A 24,212-nucleotide genomic window follows, 5' to 3' on the forward strand; every position below is an offset into this window, starting at 1 on the left:
GAGCCTGGACGTGCCAGCCCAAATGGAGCCGCACATGACTGTAGCCACAGGAATGACCCCCAGGTAAGAGTAGCAGACTAGCAGACGAACCACCGAGCTGATCCCAGCCCAAATTGCTGACCTACAGAATGGTGAGAAATAAGAAATCCTTGCCGTTTCAAGCCACTAAGTTTTGGAGTGGTTTGTTACATGCAATGGATAGCTGATACAGGCTCTGAACCCATTTCCACCTCTCAATGAAGGGTCACTGGGCCTGCAAAGCCTGGTGAAACTGGAAACCCCAGTGTCTGCTGGACAGCTCCCATCTGGTGGTCTGCTGTCTCTTGTTCATGTTTGGTCTCTATTTGAGCCAACAGTGAACCAGGATACCCCATTCTAAACCATTCTCAAAGGAGAATAATGGCTGAGGAAGGGGGCAGAGCTTTGTCCCCAGATCCCAGAGACCTCTGCCTCTGCTCTCTGATCGAGGCCTGACTCAGCTCCACACAGCACAGCTGAAACAAGGTGCCCGATCTCCACACCCCCAACCCTGCTTCTCTCGATCTTTTCCATCTCAGGAAATAGTGTCACCACTGTTGCTTAAGCCAGGCGCTTGTATAGCAATCTTCTTCTTCATAGTTTTTTTTAAAAACTTTGTATTACGTAAAATTTCAAAGACCACAAAAGTAGAGAGATTGGTGCAACAAGGCCCTTTGTCTCCAGCGCCCAGCGCCGCAGCCATCGCCCACCAGGACCAGTCTTATTTCACCCACACCCCCTGCCCCACTTCTCCCCGCTCCAATTGGACTATCTCGAAGATCTGGAAGTTGTAACATTTGATCCATGAACACCTCCCTCACCCCTGACGTGACATCTACACCCAGGATTCTGCCTACAACACATCTCTCTAAACACCCCCAGTCCTCTCCAAGCCACCACCTTGCTCCAGGTCCCCCTAGGGGGTCCTCTTCCAGTGACAACCTTGGACTCCAACAAGGCTCCCCTTCCTCGCATCCCCTCCAGCCCATGCAGAATCACCTTAAAATATAAACCAAATCACATCTTCACCTCACTCAAAATATACCAGTGCCTCAGGACTTCCCTGGCGGTCCAGCAGCTAAGACTCCATGCTTCCACTGCAGGGGGCACGGATTCCATCCCTGGTCAGGGAAGGAAGATCCCGCATGCCTCGTGGTGCGAAAAAAAAAAAAAAAAAATATATATATATATATATATCAGTGCCTCAAGGAAAACCCAGACTCCTGCCCTGGCCCTCAGACCCCTGTGAGGTCTGGCGGACATCCCCAAGCTCCCCTCTCCTTTTGGAGCTCCAGCCACTGTGGCCTCATGCCTGATCCTACAACAAACCAGGCTCCTTCCTGCCTCGAGGTCTCGGCACATGCTGTGCTAGCTCCAGGAGCCTTCCGCATCCCCAGCTCTTCCCGAGACGCCCTGACTGCTCTGTCTGAAGCCATCCACTGTTCTACCTCAGCTCCCTTTGCATTTCTTTTCTGCCACTCACCATAAGTGGCAATTATTTTTATTTATGTATGCATGAGGTTATTATTTGTTTCTTCTCTTAGAACTAAGCTATGGGAGGCAAATGGTAACAGGTGCAGACCTTTCAGTCTGACGGAGTTCCAATTCTGCCACTACCACCTGAGTGGCCCTGGGCAAGTTACTTATCCTCTCTCTCAGCTGCAAAATGGGAGATAATAATAGAATCTTCTGACTTCCACGGGTTGTCATAAGGATTAAATAAGATAATATGCCACCATCACAAGATTGTAAATCAACTATAAAAAATAAATAAGAATAAAATCACAACAGTACTAAAAAAAAAAAAAAGATAATATGCCACCATGCTAAAAACGGGGTTTACAGCATAGCAAGTGCTCAATAAATTTACCTATCATCATCATTTGTACTATTACTGTTATTAATTATAAATAGGTACTCCAGGGCTTCCCTGGTGGTGCAGTGGTTAAGAATCCGCCTGCCAATGCAGGGGACACGGGTTTGAGCCCTGGTCGGGGAAGATCCCACATGCCTCGGAGCAACTAAGTCCGCGAGCCACAACTACTGAGTCCACATGCCACAACTACTGAAGCCCGCGTGCCTAGGGCCCGTGCTCCGCAACAAGAGAAGCCACCGCGATGAGCAGCCTGCACACCACAACGAAGAGTAGCCCCCGCTCGCCGCAGCTAGAGAAAGCCCGCACGCAGCAACGAACACCCAATGCAGCCAAAATAAATAAAATAATTAATAAATAAATAGATAAATAGGTCCATATTGCGCATGTGCACACACACTCACCAGCAGCCAGCACAGCGCCTGGCATACAGTCAATGTCCAGTGAACATGTGTTAAGTGAATGATTCCACAGCTTCTACCAACACCTCTGGGGTTACTGGGGCTACAAGGTCCTGAGGATTGGCTGGTGGCCCGCTTCACCTTATCCTGTGGCCCAGACCTGCCAAAGGAGATTTGCATCACTCAGTCTCACTGGAAGTGGGCCCATGGGCCCGAGAAGGGCAGCCAGGGAAGTGTGTGCTGCCTCCCCAACCCACAGCAGCCCATGAGGTTTTGTGTCCCCTTTGTGGATGCAGACCCAGAACTACCGGACCCCTAGAGCACCCCCAGGTGGCAGGCCCGTGCACTTTTTGTGAGTTTCATCTTCCTTCCCAGGTCACACCCACTGCCCTCTGTCCTCCAGAGCCCCTGAGTATGAATTTATCACTGAAGTGGCTGGAAAGGACAAGGACACGTCCCTGAGTCAGGGTGGAAAGGCGAGCTGCTGCCCCGCTGGGTGAAGGCAAAAAGCCCCTGGGAGTCAGATCAACAGCAACGAAGAAAAGCAGAGCGGCCAAATTGATAACTGCACACCAAGTGCCAGAGGTTGTGCTGGCTCTGCTCCAAGGAGGAGTTTCTGTCTGGTATGTCAGCTGAGACCAAAATCGGCTAATTTTCGGTAACCTGTGGTTGCCCAGGAAAAGGCAGTTGTATTTTTCTTCTTTTTGGCTGCTGTTTGTAAAACTTATAAAATAAAACTGACCAAAATAAAAATACTGATTTTTTTTTTTCAGTAGAAGAGTTTTAATTTTTGTGTTATAAAACACAATGTGGGTGGACTTCCCTGGTGGCGCAGTGGTTAAGAATCCGCCTGCCAATGCAGGGGACATGGGTTCGAGTCCTGGTCAGGGAAGGTCCCACATGCCACGGAGCAACTAAGCCTGTGCGCCACAACTACTGAGCCTGCGCTCTAGAGCCCGCGAGCCACAACTACTGAGCCCACATGCTACAACTACTGAAGCCCACGCGCCTAGAGGCCGTTCTCTGCAACAAGAGAAGCCACCGCAGTGGGAAGCCCGCGCACCGCAACAAAGAGTAGCCCCCGCTGGCTGCAACTAGAGAAAGCCCGTGTGCAGCAACGAAGACTCAATGCAGCCAAAAATAAATTAATTAATTAATTAAAAAAAAAAAGACCCAACGCAGCTAAATAAATAAATATTGTAAAAAACCACAATGTGTTATAACTAATATTTTAATATTAGACTAATATTTTAATAAAAATCAAGTTCAAAACTCTAAAAAACACTTATAAAACAAACATAAGATCCTTGAAAATTTCAGACTCTGTGGACAGTTATGAAGTTAGGAGTTGGAGGGGAATTCCCCGGTGGTCCAGTGGTTAGGACTCGTTGCTCTCACCGCCTGGGGCCCGGGATCAATCCCTGGTTGGGGGACTAAGATCGCGCAAGCCACGCGGTGCAGCCAAACGAAACAAAACAAAAACAAAACAAAAACAAAAAAAGCGCATCGCTCGTTTGTTTGCTGGGAAAGCAAGGGGTGGAACGTGAAGGACTCACCAGTGAAGGTGGCAGCTCCGGTGGTTTCAGGGACCGCCAACTGTGGGGTAGAAAGGAAGCTCCAATCTCCATCTTCAACCTGGCCTTCTTCCTTGAGCTCTGGATTCAGGCATACAGGTACCTTCTTGAGTAGCCCACTTGAGTGACTTCCAAATACGGCAAACGCAGTAGAGCCCACACTGAATAGCACCCATCTCTCCAAAGTGGCTGCTTCTTCCATGTCTCCGCCTCCATGAATGGCACCACCAGGGGGAGCCAAAACCCGGCGGCCACAGTCCTCCTTCACATTCAGCCGGTCACTGATCCGGTCCAAATCCACTTGCCAACCACCTCTCAACTTTACTCTCTCCTCCCATCCCAGCTCTGCTTCTGCCTTGGTTCAGATCACCACCCTCTCCTGCCTGAGCAGGGCCCTGGGTGGTCTCACCTTACGTATTCCTCTTTTTCCCAGTATTATTGAGATATAATTGGCATATAGCACTGTATACATTTAAGGTGTACAACATAATGATTTGACTTACATTAAAGTAATAGAAAAAATTTTTTCCTTGTGATGAAAACTCTTAAACTTATTTACTTAACAACTTTCATATAATACATACAGCACTGTTAATTATCTTGTCATGTTGTACATTACATCCCTAGTACTTATTTATCTTATAACTGGAACTTTGTACCTTTGACTACATTCATCCAATTCCCCATCCTCCTAGCCCCCACCTCTGGTAACCACAAATCTGATCTCTTTTTTTATGAGTTTGTTTGTTTTTGAAATATGACTGATCTATGACACTTTGTTAATTCCTTGTATACAACATAGTGATTCAATATTTCTATACCTTTCAAGATAATCACCATGATAAGCCTAGCTGTCATCTGTCACATACAAATATATTACCTAATTATTGATTATATTCCCCACACTGTACATTTCATACCCATGACTCATTTATGCTGTACTGAAAGTTTGTACCTCTTAATCTCCCTCACCTATTTCTCTCCCTGCCCCTCGCCCCCCTCCTTACCTTATGTATTCTTGCTGCTCTCCTGTCTGGTTACTTTTGTAACCCTGATCCCTTGTGGAGTCTCTGATGCATAGTACGGTCTTGATAAATATTGGACAAGTGAGTGAATGGTTTGTTGTTTTAGTGTCTGGGGGGGTTCCAGTGGCCTCTACTTGACCCTTCTCCCTGTAATAGCCCTTGTTCCCATGGGGATATGGGGCTCTGCATGTGTCAAAATGTCCTAAATTACACACAGGAACGAGGAAAATAGTCCGAGGTGGGTCCTCTGTGAGCAAGCTCTGTGGCGGAGCCTCTACTAGGGAAGAAAATTAAAATCTCCTCTTTAATTATTTCCTTATTAGTGAGAGAAACTGCCACTTAGAGGTTGCCTGCCGCTTTAAACCAGCTGGTGGTTCTGTAATCTTCCCCTTCTGAAAGACTTCCCCTCCTCTTCAACCAACACAATTGCAGGCCCATGATCCAAGAGAGGCCAAATGGATGCTTGGAATGTAAATTTTAGGCAAAGTCTCACATATTCTGAGCCTGGCTGGGGACAAGCATCCGGCAGTGGCCTGATCACGCGGCTCCTGCGTCCCCGCTCCAGCCTCCCAAGCTACCCCAGCTTCTGCTTGTGTCCAGGTCTGACTTTCAGCCCACATTAACCCTTAGCCCCACGGCTCCCAATGTCCTACCAAAGATTCCCTTCTATTTTGCTTGACATCGAAGTTTGCTGACTGCCTGGGGGCCAAGGTACCCCTGGGAGGAGAGCATTTGAGACCTCCTTTCCTTCTGAGGTTTAAAGTGATTACATAGAGACTTCCCTGGTGGCGCAGTGGTTAAGAATCCGCCTGCCAATGCAGGGGACACAGGTTTGAGCCCTGGTCCGGGAAGATCCCACATGCCGCGGAGCAACTAAGCCCGTGAGCCACAGCTACTGAGCCTGTCCTCTAGAGCCCGCGAGCTACAACTACTGAGTCCGTGTGTCACAACTACTGAAGCCCGCGTGCCTAGAGCCCGTGCTCCGCAACAAGAGAAGTCACTGCAATGAGAAGCCCGCACACCACAACGAAGAGTAGCCCCCTGCTCGCCACAGCAAGAGAAAGCCCACGCAGCAACGAAGACCCAACGCAGCCAATAAATACATAAATAAATAAATAAGAAACAACAACAACACATAAAGTGATTACACAGCTCCAGATGCTGGTGATGGACTTGAACTGAGATCAGATGGCAGGAAAGAACCCCAAGGGCCCCCAAGAGGGGGTGGCTAGACATAAGTTCAGTACGAGGGTCTGGATACAGGCCAAAGCTGGAAACATCTCCTGACGCAGCCCCTCACTCCCAAGGCTGTGACAGCTGTGGCAGCACACTGTCCCCTCCAGTGCCATGGCCACAGGACCAGGAATGACTGTTGGGTGAAAATCGGCAGATAACAGCACCTCTCCCAGCAGTCTGGCTGCAGCAGAAAGTGGCTGGCAACTTCTCACTAGTAAACAAGCCGACAATAAAAAGAAGATTTTATCATCTGTCCTACTGGGCGCTCCACTGCAGGACCTGCTCGCTGTGGCTAGAGGGATCTCACACCAACCCAGCACTGTTTGCCTGGTCCCTAAGTGTGGCTGTCAGAATGATGGCCCCAAATATGCCCACATCTTAATCCCCTGGAACCTGTGAGTATATTATCTTACATGGAAAAGGGGATTTTGCAGATATGATTAAGGTTAAGAACCTTGAAAGAGGGAGATTATTATCCTGAAATATCCAGGTAGAGCACCCATTTTAATCAGTCCTTCGAGGGCTTCTTTAATCAGTCTGTCTTTTTTTTTTAATGTAAAAAGTTATTTATTTATTTATTGGGGCCGCACCGCACAGCATGCAGAACTTCCCCATTTAGGGATCGAACTCATGCCCCCTGCAGTGGAAGCACAGAATCTTAACCACTGCACCACCAAGGAAGTCCTAATCAGCCTATTTTCAATGGCCACTGAGAGCAGAGAATCTCTGGGACCCGGTGACACATCAGTCTGTGAGGTTGGTCAGCTAACAGGTGGGATAGACTGATTTTACCATTCTGTTCTCCAAAGCCTCGGAATTCTTTCCTCTGTATTATTCCAAGGAAGTCTGACTCTTCCCAGTGTGACCAGTGCTAGGTTGGGGCTGGAGTGAACCCTCTGAAAAAGCTGCTGTCAGATGCCTGCATTAGAGTGAGAAAATCCAGCTTCCCGTAAGGCAATCCATGTGTTAAGACCTAAATCTTTACTTTCTGCTGCCTGGTAGTGTACCCTCAAAGCCAGGTTTGCCTCTTCTCCACAGGCTTCCGTCATTCATCTTGGGAGTGATATCATTCATCTTGGGAGTGATATCATCTTTCTAATCTGATTTTGCCCACCCACAGGCCCGTTTTGGTGTTGTTTTTTTTTTTAATGTTTATTTATTTATTTATTTTCTTATAAGTCATCCATTTTACACACATCAGTGTATACATGTCAATCCCAATCTCCCAATTCATCACACCCCCACCCCCACCACCCCCAACCGGCCGTTTTGTTTTCATTTTCCTCCTTCTCATTAGCTATCATGGGACAAACCTGGCAATGGAGTAGAGCAAGGGGGAGGGGAAGGGTTCCAGGCACCCTCAACCTCGCACCTTCTTCCCACTCCTCACAGGCATCCTCCTTCAGAATCCTGGCGTCTAACAAGATCCTTCCTTTGATGCAGGGCCCATGCACTGCAGCAAACTCATGGGGATGCCATGAAATATTATAAAACTTTGAGGGAAACACAGAGATACTGGATATCTGTCAGACAACTGGCAAGCTGCTAGCTCGAGGCAGTTCACAGCTTCAACATCGGATTGCAGTACGTTCCTTTCGATGACATAATATCTTTGCACAGCTGGATTTTTGGCAGCTGCCATGATAAAAAGCAAGTACCACAGGGAAAGTCAATGCAGAACAGGAAATGAAGGTGACGATGTCCTGTCTCACTCCAAGTTTTGAGAAGTGGTGCACACACCCATCAGCAAGTGATTGTGGTTATTTAAGAATAAAATACTTTTGTATCTTTCAATGTATGTGTATTATTTTCTCAAATGACCACTGAGGTATTAAAACACAAGTACTTCTTACGTCATTTGAACCTAACTATTAAATGGAACTGTTGGGTGACCAAGGGACACCATGAAAAAATCAACGGAGACACTCAGGACGTGGTGAACCAACAGTGTTTGGGAACCTCTGCCGTAGGGACTTGGTGGGCGTATGATGTCAGTTTCTGTGGATTCAGCTCTCCCATGATCAGTTTCTGGACTCTGTCTTCAGGGCTCCCCACTGGCAGCTAAAGCAGACAGCACTTCCTACAGGAGGTTCTTGCAGCCACCCTGAATGTCATAGGCTTCCATCAAGAAACCTGCCTCTCCTCATAGAGAGATCCTTCTCGTCTCCAGCAGATTATTGTGGCTATCATGGGTATTATCATATACACATTGTTCAAATGAGGAACGATTAGGGAACCTGCCTAATGTCCCCAACCCTCAGGTAGTGGAGCTGGAATCAAAGCAAGGCTGTTTGGTGCAGGGTGCCTGGTCTTCTGTTTTTTGGCTGCGTTGGGTCTTCATTGCCGCGCGGGCTTTCTCTAGTCACAGCGAGCTGGGGCTACTCTTTGTTGCGGTGCTCGGGCTTCTCATTGCGGTGGCTTCTGTTGTTGTGGAGCTCTGGCTCTAGGCGTGCGGGCTTTAGTAGTTGTGGCGCACGGGCCCAGTTGCTCCGCAGCATGTGGGATCTTCCCGGGCCAGGGCTCGAACCCGTGTCCCCTCCATTGGCAGTGTGCCACCAGGGAAGTCCCTAGGGTGCCTGGTCTTAACCACTGCCAGCTGGTCTCCTGGAAAGAAATTCCCAAACTCACCAAAATCACGCTAAAGCATGGCCACTCTCAGGGGCCCTAAAGCTGCATCTGGTCTGGGCCCCTTGTCTGGATCCCACGAGGTCACAGGCCATGCCTCACTTAGCATCATCATTCACCAAAACCATAACAACTGACTGTGAGGAAGGCTTCACCTGCCCCCCACACCCAATCACATCATGATCAGCCTGGGAGCCCACATCTTGCAGCCTCACCCCTAAAAGCAAGTTCCCTGGGAAGTGGGCATTTTCTGATCAGAGACATGGCGGTCATTATGCACTAGCTCTGCTCTAGGGGTGAGGATCACAGAATCTACCTGGATTCAAACCTCTACTTGCTAACTTGGTCAAGTAGGGCAGGTGGCTTAACACAAGGCACTCAGGCAAGTGCCTTCAGCTTCCTCATTCATAAATTGTGGTAAAAATGGCAATTCTTGGGGATTGTTATGGTTCTTAAATGTTCTTTTCTTAAAAATTTACTTATTTTATTTATTTATTTTTGGCTGTGTTGGGTCTTTGTTGCTGCATGCGGGCTTTCTCTAGTTGCGGCGAGCAGGGGCTACTCTTTGTTGAGGTGTGCAGGCTTCTCACTGCGGTGGCTTCTCTTGTTGCGGAGATGGGCTCTAGGTGCATGGGCTTCAGTAGTTGTGGCACGCGGGTCCGGTAGTTGTGGCTCACGGGCTCTAGAGCGCAGGCTCAGTAGTTGTGGCGCACGGGCTTAGTTGCTCCACGGCATGTGGGATCTTCCTGGACCAGGGCTCGAAGCCGTGTCCCCTGCATTGGCAGGTGGATTCTTAACCACTGCACCACCAGGGAAGCCCTTTTAAATGTTCTTTAAATGCTATGTTCTTAAAAGATTCTTAAATGTAAAGCCCTTAGAATTGGGCTAGGCATATAATAAGGCTGCAAGCATCTACTATTCTTTTAATTAGTATTTGGCATCAAACCCCACTCGCATTTGTAGAGGCCAGGACACCAGAGGTGGAATCCCCTCTGGAAGGCATCCTACTCCCCAGGCCTGAGTTTGCCGGGGGTGGTTCTGAAGCAGGGAGTGCTGGCACCTAGTTGAGCTCAGTAGGTGTTAGTTCCAACCCCCCTCAATTATAGCTCCCCAGCCTGTTCCAATATTGTTTGAAGAATATTTTATTGAGTTCCTAGTGCTGAACTCCAGAACCTCCAGGGCTCCCTGGAGAACCCCCCCCAAACCCCGTCTAGTGTAGGAGTCAGCAGACTAATATTTTCAAATGTAGGGATGAGCACTGATACAGAGGTCGGCCTTGACATCAATTCCACTCCAAAAACTGTGACTGTCAGATCCCAGCTGAGGACCTCTGAGCCCAAACCCACTCCCTCCCGCTAAACACACACCCCTATGAAAGGTGTCCACACATCCGAGCGCTAGTTGGGGGAAGGGAGGGCCCAGCGCTAACAGTTCTTGACCCCAGGTGAGACGCTGTTCTTTCGCCCCCGGGAAACAGGATTCAAGAGGAAGAACAGCAAGAGTCCCACCAGCTGCTATGAAGACTGGCAGGGACAGCCTCAGCTTGAGGACCAATGTGAAGCCGTCTTGGGGTCTTCCAAATACGACGGAGGGCACCTGCGAGCAGATCTGCCGTTTTGCCGGGGGAACTCGGCAGATATTACAGTAATAAACAATTAATAAATTAAGCAACTATTCATTGAACACTAGTGTGCTCTGGGAGAGGCCGGATTGAGGCTTTCTGGTGGCTTCAAGCCACCGAAGGTAGGTGGCGCCAAAGGCCCATTCATGGACACCGTCCGCCGGACTCTTGATACCGTCTTGGAGCTCCCTCCAAAGAACCCGCGATCTAGACGAACGGAAACCGGGGGCAGGGAAGGAGAGTGGGCGCCCGGGTCGGGTCCAAGGGGCATCCTGGTCAATAGGGTTCGGACCCAGTAGTCTGAGCATACCCAGAGGCAGTGAGGACTTCGAGGGTCCCAGATCCGGAGCGGGCGTGGCTTCCGTCCTGAGAAGGTGGGGCCTAGGGTGGGTGGGGCTATACATTAACAGGAGGCGGAGCCTGAGAGGAGAGGTTGGGTTACTTTCTCTGCGTGGTTGATGCCTGTGCTCAAAGCCCCAGAGAGCAGCGCTCTGGGTGGGCGGGACTTAAGGGACCATCAAGGGCGGGGCTTCTGGGCATTCTTAGTGGGAGGGCCCTGGGGCTCTGTGTAGGTGGGCCATTACCTCAGTAAGAAGCGAAAGTGTGTTAGCCATACGTGGGCGGAGCTCTTCCCTTGGTGAGGCCGGTCTGGGGTCCCGACCCTACGATGTTGGATGCTGGGGGGGGGCGTGGCTTGTAGCTGGGTGTGTAGCCTGAAGAGAAGCTAGAATGGAACGCGGTGAACCCCTGGAGGGCGGAGTTTGCATCTCTACCGGACAGAGTTCATGTCTCTGCGGGATTCCCTACACTCGTGGACCTAGTCCCCAGCTCTGCAAAGGGCGGAGCTGCGTGAGGAGAATGTGCAAATTCTGGGCGGAGTTCATACCTCCTGGAAGCTGCAACTAATAACCTCCAGTCTCCTAGCGCACGCTGCGCTTAGGAGGCGGGGCTATGGCCCTGGTGGGCGGGGCCTAGGTACTGCCTTGGCCGGGGCGGAGCTGATAGAGCAGAGGGGCGGGGCAATCGCTCGGCGAGAACCTCTGAGCCGGCAGGGGGCGAGGCTTGTGGCCTTGGTGGGCGTAGCCTCTGGAGAGTTCCTGAGGGGACGCCAGACAGCAGTGGGTGGGCGTGGCTCGTAGCTCCGAGAAGCCAAGCTGATAGTGCAGGCCCGGGTCGCGCCTGGAGGAGGCGGGGCCTGAATCAGTGGGCGGAGCCTCAAACGCAGCTCTGGGTCTGGGCGGAGCCCCATTTCGGCGCTAGTGGGGGCTCTGCCCTGGGAGGCTGTCTGTTTAGGGCCGCACGCAGCTCCGCATCTGGTGCTCATTACAGGATGACAAAGAGCCGGCTCTGGGCCCCCTTCCCCACTCCCATCCCCGCCCTCCGACAGCAGTGCTTTTAACTCCTTCCTGCCCTCGGGGCGCTGTGGATCTCCTGCCCAGGGTCACAGGAGGGAGCTCTAGTTCTTCCCGTCCTGGCAGGCTCTGTCAACCCCCAGTCTGCGCCCCCCACCTTCTTCTCAGACCTAGGCCTTTGGACCACCTCGCGACCCCCACTCCCATCCAGTGAACCTCTCCGGCGGCGCCTCCAACGTTAAAAGCTTGGGCTGGATCTGTCGGGGGCGTCTGGTTTGAGTTAGGGGAACGTGAGAGCGGAGGGGGGGCGGTGCGTAGCGTTCCCTCCGCCCCCTCCGTGCCGCCCCCCACCCCGCGCCTCTATTCGTCCCCAACTCCCGCCCCTCCTCTCCTGGTCCCTTGGGGCCCAGCTCAGCCTTCTAGCCCAGGCCCAGCCCCTGGGGTCAGAGGGTGGCAAAGGGCACTGCATAGGAAAGGGGGCTCTGGGTCACCCCTCCTCGCCTGCCCGGGTGGTCGTGGTGGTTCTGCTCCGTCCTAGTTAGAGGTCCCTTAGAAGCGGCAACTGAAAAATCACAGAGGTGGTGGGAACCCACGCCTCCCCCTCCCCTCCCCCTGCCACGCCTCCCCCTCCTTGGTCCCCCCAAGGCAATGAGCCCAGGATGAGGGAGGTTGCTGGGTCCCCACAGGCTGTGATTTTTTTTTACCATCCCCTCCTCCCGTTCATGGCACATCTCAGCCTGGAGCAGCCTGAGCCTTGCTCGGTCTGCAGTTCTCCCTCTCCCAGCACCATCCACACAGAGAAGGGCACAGTGTGGCCCAAGATGGGAAGGCCTTGCTCAGGAGGCTGCCCAGGGAGCTGCGTGTGGGATCTCGCTCCTGGGCTCCTGGCTCTCCGCAGCCCAGCTTCTAGGCTCTTACTCCCACCGCCTCCCCAGAGCAGAGAGGAGTGCCTCCCATCGCCTACAACCCAGGGGGGTGACAGCACCCTTGACTCAAGCCGCCTGAGCCCCAGACACCAACTTCTGGGCGGCCTTTGAGGAGGGGAAGGGAAGTACCAGAGCTGACTCTCTAGACCGCCTTCACTCCCCAGAATCACCAGGCCTAGAACTTGCCTTTGACCCCCTAAACCCCAGTTTGGCTCCAGTTCAGCAGAAGCCCTCATTCCAGATTCAGTCCCACCTTCTAAGAGTTATGGTAAAAAGAGGAACCAATATGAAATTCTCTTCATGCCGAACCTCCCACTCCTAGGCTCTCTGTGTGACCTTGGGCAAAGTTCTGCCCTCTCTGGGCTCCTGTTTCCCTGAGAATCTCTAAAGCATACCCTGCCTTGAGGAGTCTTACCTTATTTCCTGGGGAGCCCAAAAAAGCTGAAGGAAGATCCCCTCTTTTTTTCTGAGTCCTCCCAGACCCTCCCCTCAGGCACCAATGGGGGTCAGGAGCTTTGGGTGAGGTTGGCACCCCGTTTATTGGAGAAGACCCCAGAACCCACCCCCTGAGGTCCTGGGGGGCCTCGGCATCTCCTCCGTCGTGAGTGCTGAGCCAGGAAACAGAGCTCCCAAGAGTCAGGTCTAGCGGTTGACTGAGAGAGGAGCCTGGCTGGGCCCGGGGGACCAGGAAGCCTTCTGTCCAGCTGGGCAGCCCCCGTGGGTCCCTGGTGCAGCCTGGCCCATGTGTCCAACGCATGGCCCTTCCCCCACCCCACAGAGCAGGGGCTGCGCCCCATCACACGCTGGTTCTGCAGGTCTGCACCCCTGTGAGGCTGCCCCGGTGGGGCACGGGTTCCGTTGAGCCCTTGCTCCCGGTGTGGGTGACCCAGCGATAGCAGTCGGTCACGCGCTTATTGGGCGCGTGGGGGCCACAGCGGGTACAGTACACGATGCCCAGTGCAAGTAGGACCACCAAGAAGACGCATGTTGGCACTAGGAGTGCCACCAGCAGCCACCGATCATCCCTGCGGCTGCGGCCTGCTGGACTGGCCTCCCCCAGGGCTGTGGGGACTGCCGAGGGCAGCCACGGGGCCAGGTTGGGGTCAGGGGTACCTTCCCTTGGGACTTGTCGGGCTTTGGAATGGGAGTGTGTCGGGCTAGCGAGTAAGGTCTGTTTAGTGGGGCTCTCTGGGGGCAGGGGAGTGTGGAAGGCTGGGGGTTGGGTGGCAGCAGGCACGGGGACTTGATGGGTAGGCGACACAGGGGGCCTGGAGGTAGTGATCAGAGAAGATTGGACAGTGGAAGTAATGGGATGGTGGGTGGCCTGGGCTTTGAGGACCGGGATATCTGGGGTCACAGGCGTTTGACGGGCGCTGGAGGTGGTGACCAGAGGGGCGTGGTTAGCTGGGATTCGAGGCAAATGAGTGGCATTCTGGGTATCTGGAAACATGGGGGACTGGTGAGCGGGGAACAGTTCAGGATATTTGGCTGAGATACTTGGGGGCCGGTGGGCAGGGGTTGGTCCTGGGTGTGTGGCAGAGATAACGGGGGGTCGGTGGGCAGAAGGCAGATCTGGAGAGTTGGCTGAGATCTTGGGGAACTGGTGGTCAGAGGGAAAAGCTGGCTGTACTGCAGGGATCACGGGGGGCTGAGGGACAGGGGGCAGGGGTGGACGCGTGGCAGAGACAATAGGGGGTTGGTGGGCAGAAGGCAGTGGGGGGCGTGTGGCAGAGACCACCACAGGCCGGGTGACAGAGAGCACTGAGGAGTGGTAGGGGACCCTAGGGGCACTAAGCGGGGGTGGCCAGGTGGGGTCCAGGTAGGGCATCCGTGACTCTCTGTCCTCTGGGAAGCTAGGTCTATAGGCCAGGCCAAAGTCAGGTGACTGCGTGGCCTCCATCCACGGGATCCCAGGCATCTCTGTCCAGCCACCATCGAAGACCTCCCAGGCTTCATCTTCATCCTCTTCATCCTCCCCATCATCCAGCAACTCGTCCCCAAGGTCCTGGGAAGCCCGGGCGCCCATGGCCCCAGCGGGGCTGCAGCTGATGCCATCAGCCTCCAGCTCGTGGCCCTCGCTGCAGTAGCACTCAAAGCCACCAACGTAGTTGACGCACATCTGCTGGCACACGCCGGCAATCTGGCATTCATCTGTGTCCACGCAGCGGTGCGGCTCATCCTCGGCTGGCCGGAAACCCAGGCGACAGTGGCAGCTGTAGCCCTGTGGCCCTCCAGGCTCACACTGCTGCTCACACAGGGCATGGGCACAGGGGTCCTCGCAGCTGCGCCCGTCCACTGCCAGCCGGAAGCCCTCGGTGCAGCGACAGGACACCCGACCGTCCGCCTCCTCCACGCACTCGTGTTCACAGCCCCCGTTGTCCGGGCCGCAGCCAGTACCGGGGCACAAGGGCCCAGTCCGCGACCAGCCCACGCCACCGTCAGGCTGCTTCACGCAGAGCAGAGAGGCTTCTCTGCCAGCCTGGCACGGCACGGCAGCCACAGAGCCGAAGGGCAGCCACTGAAACTCTGCAGAGACCAGGTGGAAGGGCGTGGTGTAGACGGCGGGGCCGGCCTGGCCTGCCTCATCGGGCAGCGCTGGGCAGGAGCCCTCGAAGCCAAACTGGCACAGGTAGCCATCGACGGCCAGCGTGCACGAGCCCTCGAGCCAGCGATGCTCGCCACTCGCCTCAAGGGCCGCACAGCGCTGGGCCGGGCAGGGCCCACCCGTGGCGGGCTGGGCCCAGTTGGTGAAGGCCGTGTCCTGGTCCCCTGTGGTCCACGTGAAGCCCCGCAGTGGGCGCTGAGGCTGGCAGTGCCGGGCCTGCCGCTGCAGCCCGATCCACAGCAGCCGGCTGGCCGGGCCGGGGCCCACCAGGCTGTCCACGCGCCGGGCCTCCTCGGGGGTCCGCGGCGTGGCCAGGTCGCCCCCCAGCTCACGGCAGGCCCGCCAGGCCTCGAGGAAGGTGCGGCGCCTTGGGAAGAGCGCGTAACAGCTGCCGGGGCCGCAGGCAGCGCGGGGCTCGGCGGCCCAGGGGGCCTGGCCCAGCGTAGGCACCGCGGCCGCCCAGGCCAGCAGCAGGCGCAGCAGCATCGCGACGCCCCCTGACTGGCCCGGGCCCGGCCGGCAGCCGCTCTTGACAGGGGGAGTGACTGGGGCCTCCAGCGGGCGGGCCGGGGGCGGGCCCGGGCCGGGCTCAGGCCTTGTAAGGAGTGGGCTGGGGCCGCTGCCAGCTCCCTTCTCTCGCTCCCCGGGGGCCGCCAGAGCAGGAAGCAGTCGGGCGGGGGGCAGGGGTGGGGGGTGCTGGGATTGGGGGCAGGGGAGGGGAGGAGGCGCTGCTAACAGGCCGGGAGTCGAGGAGAGGAGGCTGGACGACCCTCAGAAAACTCCAGCGCCGTCTGGGGCTCTTGGCGGAGGGTTGAGGTCGCTTCCCAGAGACTCACAGAGACCCCAATCGGGACACACTGACCTCATCACACCCGTGAACAACTGCTTGTCATGTGTGTGGAAACATGCTCTGACTCACGCTCTCACATCACACACGTGTGTATACTCCTCTCCACACACAAGAGCACTCTCTCGATACTCTGTCCCTTCGTCCCAGGTTGCACATACTCTGACATGCTAAACGCTTTAGGTGTACATGCGAAAGTGGTGTGGCGTTCTGCAGGCCCTAACACAGGAAGTCACCCACCTTCGCATGCAGGCCCTGGACGTGGGAAGCACCTCGATCACACAGACGTGGGCATCCGCAGCCCTCATTTATATACTGAGCTCCTACCTCTGCCCTCAAGCCTCCTGGCTCCAGCTGGACCGGGTGTTGGGGGTGGCCAGGGAAGGAGGAGGGGCAGGGGGCTGCCCTCCCTTCACCTCTGCTCAGCCTGGGGCCCTGGGAATCTGGACTTAGAGGGGGAGGAGGCGGCCCCCAAACAGGAAATGCTTCTCTGGGCTCCCTACTGCAGGAGGGCAGGGTGCATGGGGGAGGGGGTGGGCAGGGTGAACAGGGCTGGCTGGGAGGGGACTGGTGAGAGGCCACGTATGGACATGGGGCGCACAATGGTACACACGTGTGTGTGACACAGCCGTCACATGTGTGGAGCCCTCCTTGCCCCCATACAGGGCCTGCTGCGCAGGCCTGGCTGGGGTCCTCTTCCCGCCCCTCCTGGAAGCCTCTGGAGGCATGTGTACTGAGCCCATTATTCAGGATGGTCCCTGGGGAGCTGGTTGTCAGATTAACCCGTGCACACCCACTGCACTCTTAGCAGAAATTTGAGCCGGGGCGGGGATGCTGAGAAGAGGTTCTGCCCCTCAGCGTGCTGTCCTGATCCGGCTTCCCACTCTGCCACAATCGGCTGTGTGACTGCAGGAAGTCGCTGACCTTCTCTGGGTCTCCATTTTTCTTACCTACAAAACGGGGCTAACGTGTCAGGGCCCTTCAGCTCAGCAGGGCTATTGTATCACGGCACTCAGGGTGTGCAAACGTGCTTTGTCAGCTGCAAAGCATGAGACAAATGTTCCTTAGTCTTCTGAGCAAATCTGGGGGGCGGGGGGGATGGAACCAGGGCGGCTTTGCTAACCTTCTCACAGTGGCAGGGCTGGCCTTGCAGACGCGGCCAATCCCCTTGAGAACCAGGACTTTAGAAGGGCTTGCTATGTGCCAGGAAGGTCATTCTTTCACGGTTTACATCTGTGAAGCACAGAGAATTATCCCCCTTCTCATGAGAGGAAAGTCAATGCGGGGCAGTTCATCCTTCCCCTGGCTCAGACCCAAAGCCTTGAGGTCATCCTTGACTCCTCTTCCTCCCACACCCCACATCCAATCTCTCAGAAAATCCTGTTGTCTTCACCTTCAGAACAGATCCAGAATCTGACTGCGTCTCACCCCTTTGCCACCACGTCTGGCCACTACCCTTGACCATTTAGACTTGTGCAACGCCCTCTCCTCTGGTCTCTCTCTTGCCTTCTCCATCCTGCCAGAGGGATCTTTTTAAACCCCAAGTCAGATCCAGTCACCCTCCTGCTCAGAACCCTCGAGGCCCCTGTCCCAACTCAGAAGAAAGGCCAGTCTTTACCACGCTCGGCCTCCAGGCTCTTGTGATCTCCCCACAAACTCCCTCTCTCATCCCTCTCCCTTCCCCTCACTCCCTCTGCTCCAGCCACTCTGGCCTGTGGATGTTCCTTAAACTCACCAGGCACATGTCTACCTCAGGGCCTTGGTATTGGCTGTTCCTCTGCTTAGAACACTCTTCCCGAAAGATGCAAAGTCTCTGCTTATTCACTTTCTTCAGGTCTCAGCTCAGGTATCAACATCCCAGACCACCACCCTCCTCCGCCATACGCTGGGGCTCCCTGGTCCCCTGGTCTTGTTCCATTTTTCTCCTCTGCACTTACCCCTATCTGACGTGGTATATATTTGCTTGCTGGCCTGAATTCCCCAATAGCCAGGGTTTCTCGCCTTCGGTATTATTGAGATTCAGGGCTGGGTAATGATACTTTCTAGAGACTGTGTGGTGCATTGTAAGATGTTTAGCAGCATCCCTGGCTTCTGTCTAGATGCCAGTAGCATCCCTCCAGCTGGGACAATAAAAAGTGACTCCTTGGGACTTCCCTGGTGTTCCAGTGGTTAAGACTCCACACGTCCACTGCAGGGGGCGCAGGTTCCATCCTGGGGAACTAAGATCCCGCAGGACTCACGGTGCGGCCAAAAAAAAAAAAAAAGACTCCAGACATTGCCAAATGTCATGTCCCCTGGGGGCAGCATTGCCCCTAGTGGAGAACTCCAGCCCTAGGAGACTGCGAGCTCCATTTGGGCAGGGTCATTGTCTTATTCCCTACTGTATCCCCTGAGCCTGGAAAGCTCCTGGCCCACAGATGCTGCTCAATGGGTTTTGCTGAACGAAAGAATGAATGAATGCACGCATGAATGAGTGAATGAGACTCAGCTAAGTGAAGAATCTGGCTCAGGGCAACGCAGGGGGGGTGATGCGATTCTGCCTGGAGCCAAAGCCCACCTGCTCCCCACATTCACCCAGCCTTCCCCAGAAGTCATACCATCCCAGGCCTGGGAGATCCCTGGAAATCGGCAAGCTTTTTTGTGGGTGGGTACACTGAGGCCCAGGGAGTCTCAGAGAGAGTGTGTGGCAGGGCTGGGACCAGAACCAAGGCCTCGGACCCTTCTTCCAGTTCTTTTTGCTGCAGTGCCCTGAGGAGTCGGTGGAGCAGTCTGAGAGTTGGGTATGATGTCAAGAAATGAGGATGGAAGGAGGGCATGATGGGAAGAAGGCACAGCCTAGACAAAGTTACTGAGCTGGGAGAGCTCAAGATGTGTTTGGAGAATACAAAGGACTCTGCCGGGCCCGGAGGGAGGTTTAGGGTTAGAGGGACAGTGCAGACTGGAGAGAAAGTATCAGAAACGGGGTAGAGGCCTGGCCTGGAAAGCGATGGAGCTGCCCCTGGAAGGCTGGCCTCCATCATGGGGGTCACGGGGAAGAGGCGTGATGAGAGATCCCTGTGGCTGGTATGCGGTGGGTGGAGGGGGGACTGGAGGCCAGGGACCAGTCAGGAGGTTGCTGCAATAGTCTGGGAGAGGGGAGGGAGCTGGCTGTAGATCTGGGTAGCAAGGCGGGGCAGGCTGGGGAAGGCAGCCGCTAGAGGCTCTTCAGGGGCGGGCGGGGGCTGGCCGGAGCCTGGTCCAAGGGTGTGGCGGTCCCAGTCATGATTCGGGCAATGGCCAGTGCTGGGGCGTCTGAGGGGAGGCTGCAGGCCGTCTGGCGAGTGGGTGGGTCAGATCAGAGGTCAGGACTACAGCCTCAGTGGGGGTGAGGCATTGGGGGGCAGGCAGGAGGAGGAGGGTCAAAGGCCAAATTCCAGATGGCCTGGCTGGGCAAGTGGAGGGAAGCCTGAGCCAGGAGGCGGGCGGTAGTGGGGAGGAGTGGGACACCCTGACCCCAACAAGACTAAGGGTTTGGTAGGTACAGAATGAGACTTGGAGATGCACCTGGGTGCCCAGTTTGGATGGGCATCTAGCACTCACTTACCCCCCACCCCCAGGGCCATACATGTTGGGAGAGGTGGGGTGGAGGCTGCCTAAAGTTTCCTTGGTGGCGCAGTGGTTAAGAATCCACCTGCCAATGCAGGGGACACAGGTTCGAACCCTGGTCCAGGAAAATCCCACATGTCGCGGAGCAGCTAAGCCCGTGCACCACAACTACTGAGCCTGAGCTCTAGAGCCTGCGAGCCACAACTGCTGAGCCCACGTGCCACAACTACTGAAGCCTGGGCGCCTAGAGCCCGTGCTCTGCAACAAGAGAAGCCACTGCAATGAGAAGCCCGTGCACCACAACAAAGAGTAGCCCCCGCTCACCACAACTAGAGAAAGCCCATGCAAAGCAATGAAGACCTAACCCAGCCAAAAATAAACAAATGAATGAATGAATGAATTAAAAAAAAAAAAAAGAATTTCCTACCCTCGTCAGGAGAAGGTATATAGTGGGCACAGCATCATGGATTTGGGGGTGAGGGGATAGAGGGGGGCTTGCTGTGGTTTTCATGCCAGTCCCGTTCAACCTGACTCATCTTGGTTCCCCCATAGCACAGAGAAGATGCTAACTGATGCAATAAATGCTTGGAGGATGGGGGGATGGATGGATAGATGGATGGGTGGATGGATGGATAGATGGATGGATTTAGGAATGAGTAAGTGGATGGATGGATAGATGGCTAAGTAGATGGGTGTGTGGATGAGAAAATGTTTAGATGCGTGATTGGGTACAGGGAATCAGGCAGAAATGCTAATTTATAATTAGCTGCCACCGTGATGGATGGCACACTCAGAATGTAACCCTATGGATCTTAGGAGTGCAGCCCAGGAGGACGGGACAGCTTGGGTCACCATCAGCAGGCAGCATGCGTGACGCTTCCCTGTTACCACACAGCCTGTTTTCTCCGTTGGGGCCTGAGGCCAATGTGTCTCCCTGGCTGGGGTGGGGACAGCTCAGGACACCAGGCGTGGCTGACTCACATTGGGAGTCAGGAGGCTGGGGTTCCCTGCTCTGATCATGGCCCTTTTGGAGAGAGCTCACCTCAGGAGGGCCATGGAAACAGAAGCCCACTTCCCCAGAAGGAACGTTGTCTTCCAGCTACTGGGACAAGCCAGACGGTGATTCTGGATGCAGTATGTGGGCCTGTTGGTGTTGGGGTGAAGGCGGCTTGCAGAGGGGCTGGCCCTCAGAGGGCCCAGTGGAGCAGCCAGCATGGGGGAGCCGAGTGTGATTGGGGGGCGCCCCCCCCCGGGGCAGGAGTCCTAGAGAGCATTGGCATGAGGGCCGCTGAGCCAGCACATTGCTTTGTGTACAAATCACCTCCTTTCCTCCTTTCTCTTTTGTCCCCATCCCCCCACCTCTCTCCATTTCTAAATTCTTCCCAAACCACCCCAGCCTTCAGGCTTCAGGAGGAAGGGCCAACGGGTGGGCGGGAGGCGCCTGGTCTTGGGTGGGAGAGGTCCCAGGGCAGGAGTGGGGAGGGAGGGGAATCTGGGAAGGAGGGGGTTGATTGCGGCCCCCTCCCCTGCCCCACGTGCTGTGCCACACCCTGTGTGCTTCTGGATGGGAGAGACCCACAGGAGGGGTGTGTTGCTGGACCAGACAGGGTGGGAGAGAGAGGCTTGGAGAAGGTGGGACCCAGGATAAAGTGTTGTCTTCCAGGCCTGGCCCCTGGGGTAAAGGATTCTGACAGCTGGAGGGGGCTGAGGTGGGGCAGAGGTGTCTTTGTCATACAGAGGGACTGTGTGTTTGTGGATGTACCTTGGTGTCTGTGCATGACCGTGTGTGTGTGTGTGTGTGTGTGTGTGTGCGCACGCGCACGCTTGTGAAAGCCTGGCACTACTGTGGGTGTGCACAGCTGGGTGACGTGTGTGTCCTCGAGGGCCCGCACGTGTGCCCACAGCTGTGAGGGGAGAAGCATATGGCTGCCCCTGGATTGCCCAACCTGGGCCCAGCTGGAGCCCCAGTCTCTCTCCTGTCAGATGCCTGACCTGAACATCTGGCCACATCTGCCCAGGGGGCCATGAGTCCTGGAGCTCCCATCAGAGCTAGAGGGGCCCGGCCCTTCCGCTCAGTGTTCACATGGCCCAGAGAGGGACGAGGCTTGCCCTAGGTCACACAGGCGGAGGCAGAGCGGGGACTGTACCCGAGCCTGGGGATCCCAGGACAGGTGCTCTCCCGGCCCTCACTGTTCTTGTCCTCCCTCTGGAGCCCTTTGCCCGTGCAGCTCCATGGAGCATCCCTGAAGCTGGTCCTGCCTTGGCCCTGCCATGTGCTCCAGGGACGTCCCGGATGGCCCTTCTCGGGCCACAGCTTCCTCATCTGTGTGAAGGGTACATATGCGAGTGGACTCTGATCCCTGTGGCATCTGGCAAAGGCCTGCCACCCAGGGTGACCCACTCTTCCCCGTTTGCTGAGGACTTGCCTGGTCTCAGCACTGCAAGTGCCGTGTCCCTGGAGCCCCCTCAGCCCCGGGCAAACAAAGATGGTTGGTCACCCTGTCTCCAGGGACATTTCTCTTTCCACCACATTCTTTCCATTGCTACCCTGGTCTCCACCCCTGCCGTCTCCACTGGCACCTGGAACTTTCCCCTTCTCTTCCTGCCCGTTCACATTCCCCGGGGACCTCTGTGTCTCACTGTCCCTCCCTCTGACTGCAGGGTCTCTTCCTCCCTGTTCCTCTCTTCCCTCTCTGTCGGGGTCTCTAGCTCCCCTGTCTGTCTCTGGGGTCCCTCTTTCTCCTCTCCTGTCCCCAGCATTGTCACCTTGTTGGTTTCTGGGGTCTCTCTGTTCTCTGCCCTCTTCTGTTTCCCCCCTCTCCATCTCTGGTATCTCACCCGCTCTGTCTCCCTGGTCCTGTCCCCGGGTCTCTGGCTCGCCACCTTCCCTGGGTGGTCCAGGCCTCCCTCGCTCCTCTCCCCCAGCTCGCACCCCCAGTGCTGGCTGGGGTGGGAGCCAGGTCTGGGGGCTGTGACCAGGCCGGGAAGGGGAACCCAAGCAGACATGGTATTTATGTTAGGACTTCAAAGTGGAGCAGAGCCCGAGGCGGGGGTGGTGAGGGCTGTCAGGGGTGGGAGGGGTGGGAAGATGGCGGGCAGAAGCCAAACTGAGGTCAGCTCAGGCCCCTCCCTGGTGAGGGTCTCCTTGGTGACACACACCTCCCCCGTGGGGACACTGAGACCCAGAGTAGGAACGTAGTGGGCTATTTTGGTGCAGAGTTCCAAGAAAGGCACTTCCTGCACCCCCGCCCTGTCCCCTCCTTTCTTTCTTTCTGTCACCCTGCAGGAGCAGCTGTGTCCTCTGAGCATCAGCCCGGCCTGGGAGGCAGGGGCTCCGGGGGCAGCAGGAGCAGAGGGCTGCATCTCAGCAGGAAAACATCCCTGGCACTGGGACAGGAGCGCGTTCTCAGCTCTCTGGCAGAGGTCTTGCCTGGCAGGGCAGTGAGGGTCTGTAACCCTGTCGGCCCCGACTGGGCCAGGCTGGTCCAGCCCCTCGAGGCCTCTGGGGGCCACTCGGGCTGCCTGCCCCAGGGCCCAAGGGGCCAAGATGGCCGTGAAGGTCACCCCACCCCTGCCCCCCCACCCTTGGCCTAACCCCTGCTAAAGACACCCAGCTGCTGGGGCCGGGAAGGCACGGGGTCAGGGGCCCAGGCCATGGGCGGGGTGGGCAGGAGGGACTGATTGTCTCATCCTGCGACTCAGATCTGTGTCCTAAGCCCCTCCCAGGAGCCAGACCCAGCAGACACCCCTTCAGTCTGGGCCACCCCCTCGGGAAGCCCCCCTCCCAGACCAGAGGCTTGCTCTGGACCCAAGACCCTCTGCTCTGAAGCCCACCCAGGCCTCCAAAGCCCCTGCCCCTGGACCAGTCCCCCCCCCCTTCCCCAGGCACTTCCCGTGAATCACTCAGGCTGGAATCTGATGAGCTCAGGCCTCCCCACCCAGTGCTGCCGGCCTCTGCCTTCTGTCTGGCCAGTGGGGTCACCACGCCCCCAAGAGGGTCTTCTCAGCAACTCCTAGCCCCCAGTAGGGTCCACCATGGGGTGGGGTAGCTGAGTGGTGGCAGGGATAGGCCACGGCAGGGGGTGAGATTAGTCAGGAGAAGGACTTGGACCTCTTTTGCATCATCAAAAATGTATGTGTGTCCTTATGTTGTATGTGTATCTCTGTGTGTGTCTGCACTTGTCTCTGAGTTCGTGTGTGTTTGTCTGCACTTCCACGCCTGTGCAGCGTGGGAAGCAGCAGGCATGTCCGAGAGGGGGCCTTGGGTGTGTCAGCGGCAGTCCTGCAAGGGTAGGTGTAAGTGTGCCATGGGAGTCCTTGTGGAGCAGGTCACCACATGTCTCTGTGTTGGCCTGTCTCCATGTATGTGCGTCAGGGTGTCACATTCTGAACCCGAGAGGGAGAGTGTGAGGGAATATCTCTGAGTTTGCAGATCTAGGGATGTCTGCGTCAGGGTGTGGCTCAGAGGAGGGGCCAATGTGTGTCACTGTGTCCCATCCTGCAGGGCATGAATGGCTAACAGTG

General features: G+C 55.6%; 1 protein-coding gene across 1 annotated transcript; it reads right to left on the reverse strand.

Annotated features, from left to right (window-relative positions):
- Positions 1-13,171: 13,171 nt before the first annotated feature.
- CD248 (CD248 molecule) lies at positions 13,172-15,752 on the reverse strand. Its single transcript, XM_027090337.1, has one exon. It carries the CDS (start codon positions 15,740-15,742, stop codon positions 13,448-13,450), a length of 2,295 nt encoding a protein of 764 aa, XP_026946138.1. The 5' UTR covers positions 15,743-15,752; the 3' UTR covers positions 13,172-13,447.
- Between the last annotated feature and the right edge of the window lie 8,460 nt (positions 15,753-24,212).

Source organism: Aethalodelphis obliquidens, unplaced genomic scaffold, assembly GCF_003676395.1.
Source record: "Aethalodelphis obliquidens isolate GAN/ISIS:26980383/991018 unplaced genomic scaffold, ASM367639v1 scaffold69, whole genome shotgun sequence".
Classification (NCBI taxonomy): domain Eukaryota; kingdom Metazoa; phylum Chordata; class Mammalia; order Artiodactyla; family Delphinidae; genus Aethalodelphis; species Aethalodelphis obliquidens.